This window comes from Antechinus flavipes, chromosome 2, assembly GCF_016432865.1.
Source record: "Antechinus flavipes isolate AdamAnt ecotype Samford, QLD, Australia chromosome 2, AdamAnt_v2, whole genome shotgun sequence".
Classification (NCBI taxonomy): Eukaryota; Metazoa; Chordata; class Mammalia; order Dasyuromorphia; family Dasyuridae; genus Antechinus; species Antechinus flavipes.
Window position 1 is genome coordinate 497,746,312 of NC_067399.1, and position 15,637 is coordinate 497,761,948.

At 44.9% G+C, this 15,637-nt stretch overlaps 1 protein-coding gene across 6 annotated transcripts in view; it reads right to left on the minus strand.

The window, feature by feature from the left end:
* The window catches only part of RGS3 (regulator of G protein signaling 3), a 176,809-nt gene that overhangs the window by 27,926 nt on the left and 133,246 nt on the right, over window positions 1–15,637 (minus strand). For all 6 annotated transcript variants that reach the window (XM_051979981.1, XM_051979982.1, XM_051979983.1 and 3 more), the window contains one exon: window positions 521–1,348. In XM_051979981.1, the coding sequence (XP_051835941.1) occupies window positions 521–1,348 (828 nt within the window). The remainder of the gene's footprint in view (window positions 1–520; window positions 1,349–15,637) is intronic.

Sequence of the window (15,637 nt, forward strand, 5' to 3'; positions counted from 1 at the left end):
ATCACACAAAGGGCTGCTTGTCAGTTAAGGGAGGGGCCCGAGAGCCTGTAACTTCTCTGCGGGCACTTCCTCTTGAGGACACTCACTGGCAGGAAGCCCAGGCTCCTCAGGTGCCCATTGGCCACCCCCTCAGCGGGCAGAGCTCCCCTTGGCTTGGATCATTCTCAGTCTTCCTTGTTCCTAGACAAGTTTCCTACTCCTGCCTCTTACGGTCCTGCAGGAACATCTGACTTCAAACCCAGCCTCAGGCATTCCCCAGCTGTGTGATCCTGGGCAATCACTTAACCCAGTCTGCCTCTCTTCCCACTGTGTATCTCTGCCCAGAAACCCCAAACGGGGCTCAAGGCCAGGCCTGCCTCTGCTACCTCTCACCCACCACTCTGGGCCGGTCCCTTAAGCTCTCTGTGCCTCAGCCCCCTCCCAAAGGTGAGACTGGGTCTGCTCTGAATGCTGAGCCCGCTGCTTGGCGACCCCGAGGAGAGCACCCCCCAGCCCCCAGCCCCGCGGCGCCCGCACCTACCTTTCTGTGCCCTGTGAAGAACAGAGAGAGCTGGTGCATGGAGCCCCCGTTGCGGGCCAGCTCCTTCTTCACTGTGCAGGGGGAGGCCAGGCCCCAGCCACTCTTGCTGCCCTCGCCGTCCGAGCAGTTGAGGGTGGTGTCCGAGGTGAAGCAGTGGCTCTTGGTCTCCTGCAGGAGGCTGCCCTCGCTGTGGGTGCGGCGCCGCAGGGAGCTCTGCACCGTCAGCATGAAGGCCCCCGGCGGGCCCGAGGTCTCGATCATGCTGCACCGCTTGGGCTCGTTCCGCTCCAGGTAGCTGTCGTCGCTCTCCTCGTCCTCATCCTCGTACCCCTCCTCGCCCTCGCCTTCCTCCTCCTCTTCTTCAGCCTCATCGTCCAGGGCCCCATCCTGCTCTACCCCCTCTGCTCCTGGACTCTGGCTGAAGGTGGCGTCCAGGCGGACCTCGGGGATCACAAAGGGCTGCTTGTCACTTAACGGAGCCGCCTCTGTGGGCACTTCTTGAGGACACTCACTGGCAGGAGGCTCCGGCACTTCAGGTGCCCCATTGGCCACTCCCTCAGCAGACTGGGCAACCTCTGCACCCGGGGCCTGCCCTGCAGAGGCCTCCACTTGGGATGCGTGGTCTTCAAGAGGTTTATGCTCCTCAGGTGCCTCACTGGCCACCCCCTCCAGGCCTGCGGTCTTCCCTGCAAGTGCCTCCTTTTGGGAACAGATACTCTCAGGAGGCCTCGGTTCCTCAGGTGCTCCACTAGCCCCCATCTCAGTAGGAGGAGGTACCTCCTCCTCTGAAGGCATCTCTTTTTTTTCATCCACGTCTGTCTCAAGCATCTAGAGAGAAAAAGGAGAAGGGGGAGAGAGAGAGAGAGAGAGAGAGAGAGAGAGAGAGAGAGAGAGAGAGAGGGAGGGAGGGAGAGAGAGAGAAAGAGAGAGAGAAAAAAAGAAGAAGAAGAGGAAGAGGAGGAGGAGGAAGAGGAGGAGGAGGAGGAGGAGGAGGAAGAAAGGAAGAGGAGGAGAAGGAGAAGGAGAAGAGGGAGAAGAAGAAGGAGAAGAAGAAAAGAAGAAGAAGAAGAAGAAGAAGAAGAAGAAGAAGAAGAAGAAGAAGAAGAAGAAGAAGAAGAGAAGAAGAAGAAAGAAGAAGAAGAAGAAGAAGAAGAAGAAGAAGAAGAAGAAGAAAGAAGAAGAAGAAGAAGAAGAAAAGAAGAAAAGAAGAAGAAAAGAAGAAGAAGAAGAGGAGGAGGAGGAGGAGAGGAGGAGGAGAAAGAGGAGGAGGAGGAGAAAAAGGAGGAGGAGGAGAAAGAGGAGGAGGAGGAGGAGGAGAGGAGGAGGAGAAGAAGAGGGAGAAGAAGGAAAGGGAGAGAAGAAGGACAGAAGGAGAGAAGGAGGAGGGAAGGAGAGAGTACACAAGATCAGGTGAGGTTAAAGAACATCAAATTGTGAAAAAGTCCCAGAAGTCTTAGCTCATATATTTTGGGCTAATGGCCATAAGACCATTTTTTAAAAATTTATTTTAATTGAAAGAGCTTTTAGAGATTATCCAGATCCTCACAGTGATTTGCCTGTAGTAACAAAGGTATTAAGTAGCAGAGCTGGGATCTGAACTCAAGTCCACTAGAAATCCAAATGAAAAATTCTTCCTCTGGTCCTTCCAACCTGTCCACATCTCAAATGATAACTTGTTACCTGGACATTGATTTCCTACCCTTGAGAGAGCCCCATAGCTAGAGACCCCTAGAGCCAATACAAAAAGCCAATGCTAAGCATGGGAATCGCATTCACCAGGAGGCCCTTCAGATGTATGTAACAACAGTAGCTACCTTCCTAGCCCTGAATTGCATCTACCCATCTCATATGGCAGATTCTGACTGAGTCTGGCAGAGGACCGAGACAATACCATCATGTGAGATATAGGAAAAGAAAGAACAATAAAGTGAAAAGTAAAAGAGATATTTGACCAGTACCAACATTCTGGAGGACATTATTATGCCAGCCCCTTGGAGAGCCAAGAAGGATCAGTGTGTTAATTTTATGTTTGCCCTCTATGCATCAGGTTCCAGGGGCAACAAACCAGGGAGACCAATTCTACTTCCTAAGCCCTAGTGCCTCGGTACATAGATACACAGGAGTTAGTACCCTTAGTTGAATCTAGACCAGGGCTAGAAGACACTAGAATTAAGTCATCCCTGCTCAATTCTTACTTGGAGCTGGGACCAGGCTGTGAGTTGGGGAAGCTCTAGAATACCATCTGTATGAGCAATGACCAGCAAGAAAAATTCAAACTGGCTTCTGGAAAACACAACCGGTGAGACTCTCCCTACACAGGATGAAGTCTAGTAGCCCACAGACAAAGAGATCCATCACTCCCTCCCGCCAAAGCTAACACTGTCTCCTTGAGAATGTGACCCCCTTGCTCTTATGTCAGAATGTCTTTGTCAAAACCTGGAATGACAATTCTACCTTGACAATCGACAAGAATGTCACCAACTTCTTTGCACAGCTCTGAGCCATCCCTCTCCATCTCTCTGCTCAGACACTCTTTGCACTAGGTCCCAAGTTCTCCCTTTCTCAGGATTGTGGGTTAGTGGAAAAGGCATTGCAGCAGGAGGAAGAAAATCTGAGTTCAAAATCACACCTCTACCAATTTATTGATGTACAGGATTCATGAGGATTCATGAGATTCTCTCAAATAATACTCATGAAAGAACGAAGAAAACTTTCAGAGGCCAGACGCAGACAGGGAGATAAATGGAATCTCTTCCCCAGTTAAACCCCTCCCAATGCCTGAGAACTGAAGCCTCTGGCCCAGCGCCTCCTCCCCTGGCCACCCAGCACACACACTCACCCCGAACAGTGCCCAGGCTGAGAAACAAAGAGCTGGGCTTCACCTCGGCAGTTGGGGCTTTCCTACTGTCCCTTAAATGTGACTAAGACTGCTGCACCCGGAGAAGCGAGCTCATCACTCCCAGGTTTCAAATCCTGGCTTGCCATGTCACCCACCAAAGAAGTTCAGCAGCAAACCAGAATCCCCACTCTCCCAGACAATTCTCTACCTACTTCCTTGTGCCTCAGCAGAAAAAATGGTGGCAAACCGCCCCACGGTTCTCATCGGTAGCCAGTGCCACCACTGGCACTGCACCCCCAGATCTGCCTCTCCAGGGAAGTGACTAGCTCTGAATTTCCCCTTTCCTGGGGTGGCCTGGGGTGGGGTTCAGGAGGAGGGGTAGGAGTGGCTCTGGCCTGCCCAGTGGGTGACTCCTTCACCAACGCCCTGGTGGGCTGGGGGGCTGGAAAATACAGTGACAGACCCAGAACCAGAAATGCAAGTCAGGCAGCTCAGACCATTCCCACTGGCAGATTAGAGCAAAAACAAACAATGCTGAAAAAGGGGAAGTGCCTCCTAATCACCTCGGCCTCCTCCATCAAGGGGCAGGTTCTTCTTGGTTTCACCACAGGGGATTTCTATGAGAGATTTCCTAGCCAAAGGGCCTATTTAAGAGTCAATGGATGTCAGGGCAAGAAAAGGAATTAAAAGTCAGTCAAGTCCAAGCACCTCATTTTTAGAAAGGGAAGCTGAGGCCCACACAGAGAGAAAATCATAGGCTCAAGGGGACCCTTCTAGTCCAAGGTTTCCTCCTCTGACCACATGGTCACTTCTTCCCTGCTCCCAGTGCTGGCCCGCCCTTTCAGCTATGGGATCACTGGGGTTTTGCCTGGAAGTTTCATGCTGCCAGAGAGGCACCCTCACCAGGAGGCCAGAGCGCAGCCCTTTGGCCCAAGACTGGAAACTCCTGATCTTCTCCAAGGGGATGGGAGAGGCAACATGAGCTACAGCATCTGGCAGCTGCTACAAGCCAATTAGTCCCAGTCCTTCATTGTACAAAGGTTCTACGAGCCCCACTCTGATTCCCAGCCCAGTATTCTTTCTACTGTGCCAGACTGCCTTATAATACATACATACTTGTGGAGCTCTGAGAAATCCTAGAGGAAGGAGAACAGACTGAGACAACGTGTACACAATCCAATCACTTTCAAAAGGATCACAAATAATTCCTCACTTGCCCTTGGAGAGAGTCCTGGGCCTCCTAAATTCACTCCTACCTGGGAGGAAGGTTGGATTGGAGACACCCTGTTCCCAAGCCTCAGCTCAGCTGGACACGCCATTCTACTGGTCCCTGGTCCCTGAGCAGAGTTTGAAGACCTAGCAGGGAAGACAACCTTAAGTGGTATTAGAAGAAATTGGACAGCACCTTCTTATTCATTCTAAGCCTAGCATTTTCAGACACCTGGTTTTTCTCTCCTTCCAGGAAAATTTCTAGAACTACTCCTATCTTTTAACTTGGCTTAGCTGTAGCTTCATTTAATTCTGCCCAGTGCCCACATCAGATAACAGAGGAGCAGGAAATGAACCAAAAGGAGGCTCATTTTAGTATTTCATTAAATCCTCTACCAAAGTCAATCCAGGGTTTTAGGGCTGCAACAGAGTGAACAGCAGATAGGAAACCCAAAGCTTATCAGGAACTATCATATTTAACTTCTGACTTGCCCAGACTACAAGAGACACAGGCAAGCCTGGGTTTTTGAAGGATTGGTTAAGGCACTGGGATATACTGCCATGGCACCAGAGATTGAGCAGGTACTGGGGTAAGAGAAACATGGCAGAAGGATGACTTCTTGGTCTAAAAACTGAGACTCCTTCAGAGAAAGGAGAAACCCACTAAAGTATGAGTTTTTAGAGAATCTGGTAAGGGTATTTCTAGACTATACACTCTTTGAGGCAAGGGAAAGACCTGCTTTTCTTTCCCTCACAATACTTAACACACAAGTTTAGGAATACTAGTTGTAAGTGATTGATACTGAATAAATGAATGAGTAGTTGAGAATTTGGAAAGGCAACCCTTCTAGCCAGCACTCTTAAATGTAAATCTTATTTGCTATGGTGGACAAACAATTAAAAACAATCCATCCAGGAAAGCTGGTTGTGAGGTTGAAAAATTAGTTTTGACAGCCCAAAAAGAGTTAGAATCAAGTTCACTTTTTCATTTCTCAGTTCAATGACTCTGTGTAAAGGGTGGTTCCTCCCTTCTCTAAAAGAGAGGTTTGGACAAAATGAACAGTATGGTCTAAGATCTCAGCTCATACATTCTAAGTTTCCAGTGGACAAGATAAGATTTCAGCAATTGTATGGTTCTGTGAAAGCTGTCTTTTATAGTTTTACATAACCAGAAAACATGGTTTCTTCTATGTTCTTTCAGAATGAGTGCCTCCAGAAGGTTTGCCTACAGCAATATTTTAAATGTTTACTTACCCTTGTGTCGTACAACAAAAAGCCTCAAATTTAGAAAAGTTTCAACTATGGCAATGTAATTCAAACATGCCTAGGAAGAAATAGGCAAACATTCCCTTTTCTATTCACGTGCTCTCTACCTCCAAATCTCCCATTTCATGTCTACCTCCAGGAGGCAAATATCATTAAATGTTTCCCTCCTTTAGCTTTGGTAAGAGTCTTCAAAGAGACCCTCATTCTCTCTCATTTATTAGGAATATCCCCACATTCTAACATCTCAGAGCAGGAAAATTTTTGTATAGAGGAAATCCCTAAAAGAGGGATGGAACTAGGGGTGTGTGCTAGAACCAGCTCTCACCAGCCAGTAAGAACAATTTTAAATTTTCATTGTAAATTGATTTATTGTTTTGTCAATTGTCTGGACTTAATAAAATGATGGAGAAAATGTCAATAGTACAGATGAAACTTTAAAATTTGGCACTTTTTCAGAAACCCTGTTATTAAACATTTATTAGCATGCCCCTAGATGGAACCAGCAGACCAAACAAATGAGAGTGGGAAGTTGTGGAGAGTACATTAGGCCATATGACCTGGTCTGCAGATCTTGAATTTAGTCAGGCCCAGGGATGCTGATCCCTTCATCTCAATCTGAGATGCATGCCCAAGTATATAATCAGTGCAGCTCTTATCCCATAGATTGCTCACAAGAATCTACCCACAGTCAAAGGTCATCAAAACAAAGGCAGACATTTTCCATATATACATACATATAGGCCCTAACCATCAACCCACATAAACTATTTTCTTGCCCTGGCAGGAAATATATAAGGAACAACCCAGATCAAACTCTTCTTACATAGATATTAAGGTTTCTCCTATATGGAATCTGTAGGGCTCTTTACTCATCCTACCTATCTGGATTTTGGATCCTTTACCTACCTTAAGTTCAGTTCTGTTCCTCCTGAGGTTGGTGAATCCCCTGTTACTATTATAATGGGCTTACTCATCACTTTTTGTCACTACAGATTCCCTGGCCCTTCTAGACAACTGGATTCAGGTTTCAGAGTTCAGGTTTGCCTCCCACAAGTCCCAGCCATCATCTGAGTCTCCTAGTCCTATTCTCTAACTTGATGTGACACAATAACAAATTAACTTAGTCTTAAGTCAGGAACTCCCAGGATCCTAGAGATATGTATTATCCACCCTCATTCACCCTGTGTCAGCTTATCCAAGGGAAACCATCACATTCCTGTTATATGTCATGAACAGCTTTCCAAAAGAAATTGATGATGGAGTTAATGGATGTATTCTCAGAATAAAAGTAACAACAATGTAAAATTCTTAGAGTTGACAAAGTACTTTCCTCATATTAGCATTACAAAGTAAATAGTTTATTATTATTATTCCTGTATTAAGAGAAAGCTAAGGCTCAAATTCACAGAGAACGCTATGGGTCACCTGGGGACCAGAATCCTGACTCCAAGTTTATCACGCTGGAAAAAAAAAACCAATCCATTTCTTTTGGTCCTAATTCCTAGTTGTTCCTTCTCAGTATCCCTACTTGGATTTCCCAATAGAGAAAAGAGGAAGACATTACAAAACTACAGCTCTCCTCCACTTAGGGGAATTCCCCAGTGTCAAATGCCCAGAATCCTCACTCTTACTGGTAATACCCCTTGGCAAGGGTAAACTTTGTTCAGAGGGAACCCTCTCAGGTTCTCTCCAAGCCCTGGGGCAAGGACTACATCAAGAGCTCTCTTTGATCCAGTTTACACTTGAAAGACCTGAGGTCCATCATTAAGGCCCAGGCCATTCTGAAAGGAATGTATGATCAACATCAGAACACAAGAGAGGGAGTTAGAAAGGGTGTAAAAGCAATGCAAATATTACTATCACTGTCCTTCACTTATTATCACACATTTGCATCCTTTCTTAAAGGAAAACCCTAACATAGAAGAACTTGGTGGAATTCGGACATGACAGTCCAAGGGTCACATCTCCTATATATTTGAAGAAAAACACCACTTCTTATCTAGAGTATTAAGGATCCCAAATCGTGGCTATCATAATGAGGAAAATGGGCAAAAGAAAAAGGACTTGCACTAAACCCTACCAAGAGAATGTTGAAGATTTAGGGAGGAAGAAAAACAAATGAAATCTACTTTCACTTTTCTTTTCTTCCTTTAGGAAACTCATTGGCTGAAATTGTTAGAGGGGGAATATTATTTACTGAGGACCCCCAGTAGAAGGCTAGCCTTTGGAATCCCCATTTCAGTAGAATTCCCAAGGGAGTGATCTTACGAACTCCTGCGTGACCCATGGTCTCTGGACACTATCAGTCCCAGCCTAAGTGCCCTCAGAGGTTCAGAGCATTACAGGTAATCATAGTCACAAAGCAGGAACTTTCACATCACTCCTGGGGACAGGAAGCAAAATACTACGAATGATCCTGTGGCTCAGGAAAGCAGAAACAAGGGACCTTATGCACCTTCGGCATGAAAGTTAAAACTCCTCCCCACTCCCTGTGGTCAAATACCAACCATCACCAGGGATCACCAATGGAAATGAAGAAGCTGTCTGAGGACCCTTTGATATCAGGACTTCTATTCCTCCCTCCACAGAATCAAAATGTGAAGAAGAGTCAATAAGGAGCCACATTGAAAGAATGTGGCAGGTTAGGGCACTATCAGGACAGGAGACAGCATGGTGTAGTGGAAGGATTTGTTCTATTCCTGGCTTTACCTCTTACTATCAGTGTGAACTCAGACAAGCCAATTCATCTTTTTGTGCCTCAGTCTCCTCATCTATAAAATAAGAGGATGAAGTTAATGACACTTTAGCTCCCTTCTAGTTGTAAATCTATTTTCTTGTAATCCCAGATGCTGTGGGAAATTAAAAATAAAAAACAAAACAGAGCCAGTCCCTACCTTTAAGAAGTTTACAGCCAAGTAAAAGAAACAAAAAAGGGACAGGCCCCATAATTCACAATAGAATATGACAAAGGTATGAGAGAGACCTGAGATGCCAAGGAAAGCATCCATGTGGAGGGATTCAAAGGCAGCTTCATAAAGAGATCTTCCCAATTACATAAGTATCTCTGTTTCCTACATGTGGAGATAGGAGGAGCATCAGCTCCCAAAGCCAGCCCATGAAGCAGCTGATTGCTTAAAAACTCCATCAATCACTTATAAATTCCCCAGATTCTGCTTTAGACTCCCTTCCCTAGCCATTTCAGTACCACCAAATCCAAAACCAGAACAAAGCAAGTGGGGAATAGGCAAAGTTCAAAGTTGCTTTTCAGCACCCTGCCTTCCCTTCTTCTCACTTCACAGTCTTGGAAGGACCCATAAAACAAAAAATGTTATAGCACAAAATGTTGAAGAGGTAGGGCATTTAAAAATCTGGTTCAACTCCCTCATTTTACAAATCAAGAAATTGAGTCCCAGAAGGAGAAATTATTCCCTCACTCAAAAAGCTTTTAAGTAAAAGAACCTGAACCAGAATTGGGCCTACAGATTTTCAATCTAATGCAGTCTCTGCTAAGATCGTTTTTTGGGCCTGTGCAAAGAAATAACTCTAGTTAATGGAGGGCAATTTCATAGTGAACTCCTCAACTGAAACAGCTCAACGACTCAGCCAAGACTAAGTGGGTTAGAGATACCAAGAACACTAAGAGTTTAAGTGACTTGCCCAGAGTCCCACAGCTAGAATGTGGCTAAGGCAGAACTTGAACCCAGGTTTTCCTTGCCCTGAGTCCTCTCCACTGTGTCAATCTATCTAGTGCTAGCTAATTATCACCCTAAAGATAAGAGGTTCTGTTGAACAGAAAGTCTTGGGCTTAAGACCTGATATACGAATGGTACCTACAGCCCAAAGCCTGGCGGTTGTCACACAGCTAGAAATGTTAAGTGTCCAAGGCTGGATTTGAACTCCCATCCTCCTGCCTCCAGGAGTCACCATCTAGCTGCCCTCATATCAGGGCTTTTTCACCTCAGATCCAAAGGGTCCATGCATTTAGATGCAGGAAAATTCCATCTTTAGTTTTCCTTGTGATTTTTTTCCCCTGAGACAATTGGGGTTAAGTGACTTTCCCAGGGTCACGCAGCCAAGAAGTGTTTAGTGTCTGAGACCAGATCTGAACACCTCAGGTCCTCCTGACTTCAGGGTGGTGCTCTGTCCATTGTACCCCCTAGCTGCCCTCTCCCTTGTGATCTTATGTGTTTTATTTTATGCAGTTAAAAACATTATCTAGAAGGATTCACAGGCTTCACCAGAAAGCCAAAGGGGCTCAGGACACAAAGAAGGTTGCAAATCTTTGGTCTAAACCTCCCCTTTAATGGTTCTGCAAAGCTTTCTTGATTTGGGATTCTCCATCTGCTCTTCTCTCAAAAGCTGATAGGGTTCCCGCTTTGGGTCTGCATGGCTCAGGGCCAGCATTAGCACTCTTCCAACTACATTTTGGACTCAATAGGTCTTTGTGGGCTGGCTCAGGGACCTAGCCACCACGTACCACTGTTTCTAAAGGAAAATGTGCTCTGTAACCAAGATAGTTCACTTACAGAGGAACTTTTGGAATAGAACCTGTACTCAAATTGAACATCAGAAAAGGGCAAACTTTGAAGCTGTGTGCCAAGGCAGTATGCAAGGTCAATCTCAGGGAGAAGAGATGAATGCCATGGGAAGGACGTTCATGACATCTGGGTGAGATAAATTGTGCTCTCCCCCTTATCCACACATTCCACCTGATCCAGCACTCTCTGCTGTTGGAGTAAAGCTCTAAGACCCTTGTTAGGGAGCTCTCGTGTCCCCAAGGGCCCTGGACACATGGCTCAAGTTTTCTGCCACTTCTACATCTAGGCCCGCTGCAGCTGTACCCTGCTGGCAAACCAGAACTCTTTTCCTTGGAGAAGAAGCTGGATCTGAGGAACAAGGCAAGTCGCTAGCTCACCCAGACCCACCCCCGGGGAGAGGCGCCAGCCTCTCCCTACTCCCTGGGACTGAACTGTAAACAAGCTTGTTTATTCCTGGGAGGAATAATAGCTTTCTCTGGAGTGATGACATCTTGGAAACAGCATAGCTTCACAAACAACAAACAACCTCTGGCCGCTTGGGCTTTCTCACAAAAGCTAGGGAAGGTTTTCCAATGAGAACTATTTGTCAGGCTCCAAAGAACTAAGAAGGGAATAGGGGCAGTTTCTGGATATGTACAGTTAAGGCTTCTATCTGCAATGGGTATCCCATTCTCTACCCACATCACCAGGGAGAGGGGGACAGAAGAGAATTCATAGTGGACCCTGATACTGTTCAAGCTGAAAGAAATATGAGAGCATAGAATGTTGTAGTCAGAACCTTAGAAAACATCCTGTCCGACACCTTCATTTTACAGAAAAGAAAACTGAGGCCAGGGGAGGTAAAGTAAATAGTGTCAAGTCACATAGTTCACCTTACTTTCCTATGCGGTAGCTATCTTCCTCAAGCTGCTCCTATCATATCCCTCACACCCTTCTCACCCAAGTTCTAGAAAAAAGCTGTCTCTCTGGATTGCCTCCATTTCCTCTCCTCTTCCTTACAAGAAGGCTTCCAACTTCTTTGCTCAAATTAACATACTCTTTCCTAATCTACTTATCATTAATTGCAAAATCTGGGAGTCTTTTCTCAGCCCTCATCCTTCTTCATTTCTCTGAAGCCACTGACTTTCTCCTGGAAACTCTCTCTTCTCTCAGTTTTCATGATAGCACATTTTCTATTTTTTCTCCTCCTTGTCTAACTATCCCTCAAGTTTCCATTAATGGATTATCCCCCTGCCTTAAACTCTCTTCTCTTTTCTTTCTAAACTCTTGGTGGTCTTATCAGTTCCCATGGGTCCAACTGCCATCTCTAAACAGATCACTCCCAGATCTATACACCTATAGACCCAACCTTAATCTCTCTCTTGAGTTCCAATTCCACATCAACTAAATTTTCAAAAATTTTCTATTTCATTTTCAACTTAAAATCCTATAGATATCTCAAACTCAACATACTCAAATAGGATTCATTATTCATCCCAAAAAAACAACTCAACTCCTCTTATTAACATCCTGTTTCTGTGGAAATAAGCTACATCCTTCATTTCAGAGATGACAAGAGTGTTGGGTCTGGACTTTAGAAAATCTGAATTCTGGACAAATCACTTAAGATCCATTTGCCTCAGTCTCCTCAAATGTAAAATGGAGATATAGCAGCATTCGCTTCATAAAGTTGCTGTGAAAAACAAATGAGGTAATATTTGTGTAAAAAAATTTTGTTTGGCACAGTTCCTGATACAAAGTAGATGCTATATAAATGCTTATTCCATTCCATCACTCAGGTTTAACAACTTTGACTTCTCCCTATCCCCCATGTCCAATCAGTTGCCAAGTCTTGATTCTCCCTCTATTTTTCTCCTATCCAGCCTCACTTCTCTATTCATATGCCCACCATCCTATTTTAAGCCATTAAACACTTCTTGCAAGAACTTCCTATTTAGCTTCCCTGCCTCGTGTTTCTTCTTTCCCTGTCATCCTCCAAACAGCTACTAAAGTGATATTTCTACACTTAGAATATGATCAGACCACACTGCTCCCTAGATATACATTATTCCCCTTTACAGTGTACCCAAACCATCCTCAATTCATTATTCTATCTCCAGTGTTGAACACCTCATACAATGCATGCCACAAAGCAAGCACTTAATAAATGCTTATTAACATAATAATAACTGATTAGCTGTTACAGCTAATTTGACACCAGGGTTTCTTTTTTCTAGGACTCAGTTTCCTTATTAGTAAAACAAGTAAATGAATAATCTCAAAAATCCCTTCCAAGTCTGCTAGTCTATTTTAAGTAACATTACTGATGTTCTCTGATGGAAGAAGCAAGAAGTGGAAAATTCTCAGCTACTGGGAGGTACAACTGAGAGTATCTGCAGCTTGGCATTCCAAGAAGCCAATTTCCTTCTGTCCCCCTGTCTTTCCACCTCATGTCCTTAACTAAAACTTTTAATTAATAAATGCCACTAAGTTGCTTTCTTCACAAAACATTAAACAAAATACATGTTTTACATCTAAAATATCAACACTCACTAGTCCAGTTGAATGTCCGTTGCTTTAGGAGCTGTGACAAGAAGCTAAAGCTTCAGTTAACAAGTCAGCAAGCATTTATTAAGTGCTTCCTATATGCTCCAGGCACTGTGCTAAATTCTAGGGATACAAAGAAAGGCAAAAAACAGGACAAAACAAAACCCTGTCCTCTTAAAACTTAGATTCTAAAGGAGGATATAATATGTAAACAACAAAGCACTTCTTACAAGTTTTATCCAGGCGAGCTTCCTACAACTCTGACCTACATGCAATAATATCACATCTGTCTGAGGGGCTGGAAGCACAACCATTACCCTGGGGCCCAGGAAATATGTGCAGTACCAACGATCAGTGTCTAGGCCACCTGGATTAGATAACATGATGAGCTACTAACAAAGAACATTGAATTTGTTTCACTTATTACTTCATCTGGGTTCCAAGAAACCAACAAATATACACATACACCAACACATTTTCAGGTCTCACTTGAATGCACCAAAAAGAACCTCCTCATAGACACAAGACTAACTAACGTATTTCTTCTCAATGGAATAAACACCACTAATGGCCATCAGAGAAGTCCTCATGTCTCCCTCCCCCACCATAAAGAACCGGAATTTCTCAGTTCTCAGCTCCCCATCCTGCCTAAAAACACTCCCCTCGTTCTGTAAATAGTTATGATAGAAAGCTGCTCTGGGTGGTATCTATAGACACTTACGTTCTGAAATCTCTTAACTTCTTGCAGGAACATGATCTCAATATATTGTCTAAAGCCAACAACTGCCTCCTTCCTACCAAGAGGAGACCCATCAAATGTCAATAGAGCCACCCCAGACAACCAGAGAACTGGCTGCCCGGTCTCAAAAGCTGTCCCACCTCTGGGAGATTTTCTTTGTTATAAATTGGCAAGGGGAAATGTAGGAGAAAAGGGAAGAGAACTTCCCTAACCCCTACCACACCTAAGTCCAATGTGCACTATGAAGTTGCGCAGCAAGTCCAGTGAAGCAAATACTTCTGAATGACTTTTCAGACACTTAAAGAGTTGGTGGCTTAACTGCAATCATTTTCTTTTTTCTTGTCAAGTTAAGGCACATTACGTGGAGAAAGCAAGTCATCCCCGGTAACCTGAAGTCACTGCTGGCTCTTGCAACAGCTTGGTAAGAGATTTATTCTTTGGCTTTTTCCTTCCTTCTAAGGTCCCTGAGTCTGGATAACTTAAGTGAGACAGCCCCACCCCTTGCAGAGTTCAGTTTGGAGTGGCCCTTCTAAAAGGCTGTCTCTTAAGAGAGGAATTAGAGAGGGAACTGTCTTAGAAGTGGGTTTGGGGAGGATCTGGCACATTTCATAAGTGACCCTGAGAACAGAGTGCAGAACAAGCTGCCCTCAACCTTAATACTTTACAAGTAGCTCATTATACATTTCAACAGAAGCAAAGTCTCCTGTTTAAAAGCCCATAGTTTGGTCATCACATATATTCACATTCACATACTTAAAATTGCCTAATCTCAGAAGTCTTTCTGCCCTCAAAACAAAGAGTTGTAACAGTTTGAAAGCGGCACTCAGCAGCATCACTGATGAAACCACAAATCCTCTTATTTACTGCCAGCTGGATCCCAACTTTCCATTCAAAGCTGCTGCTTTTAACCAAATAAGCCTGTTTGATTCCTACAGTCACAGGACACATTCTCTACACATTCCAACTCCTTTCCTCCCTCCCCCACCCCCAAAAATGACATGCCTAGTAATAAGTCAGAGACAGAGGCTGGGAAGCAACGAAGACTGAAACAGAATCTTAGATTCTCAAGAGCTTTTCTCCCTTTCCCCTCTTCTTCCTTTTCCCCAGAATTCATTCTCATTCTCATTCTCATTCTCTTTCTCTCTCTCTCTCTCTCTCTCTTTCTCTCTCTCTCTCTCTCTCTCTCTCTCTCTCTCTCTCTCTCTCTCTCTCTCTCCTCTCTTTTCCTTCCTCCTTTCCCTTCCCTCACACCCAGTCTTTTTCTTTTTCTCTACTTCACCTACTCTCCCCCCAGCCCATCCCAGTATCCAATACCACACCCAGCCAACTCACAGCAATATACACCATTCTCTCGGATTGCAACATCTGCATCAATGGCTGCCTTAGAGGAGATTTTTAAAAAGAAAAAGCACTTGGAATAGAATGGAGAGTAGCTCTCCCCAAAGCACCTACCCAGCACTCTGACGGGAATGAGCTGAGTTTCAAGCACAATGAGATCAATCAGCCCAGCTCCAGCTGCAATGATCCTGCAACAACAGGATCCCCAGGAACTAACGGCATGGGCACCCAGATCAAGCCTGAACCAGGATCCTCCAGCAGGCAAGCAGCTCCCAGGCAGGGCTGCAGCACTTATTAGTGGTCCGCGTCAAGTGGCTGCCCGAGACATGTGAAAGACTCTCCCCAGACAGAGTGCCTTTGTGTCAGCCGGGCTATTTATGGCACTGCCCAACTTCCCCGGGGGGACCATTACCTGCCGATAGAAGGAAAACCAAAAGACCGGCTTTCTGCTACACTCATCCGTGTCGCTGAATCCTTGAATCAGCTTTTCTCCTCCCCTTCTCTTTTTCTCTCCAAACTGTACCTCCCATCCTGTCTTTGGCAACAGAAGATGAGCGGTAAGAGGGGCTTAGTTGCTCCCACAAATAGAAAACTCTGCTAATTGCTAAACCACTCTTGCCTGTCTCTTGGACATAAGACCTCAATCCAAGGCTTCTCTGTCC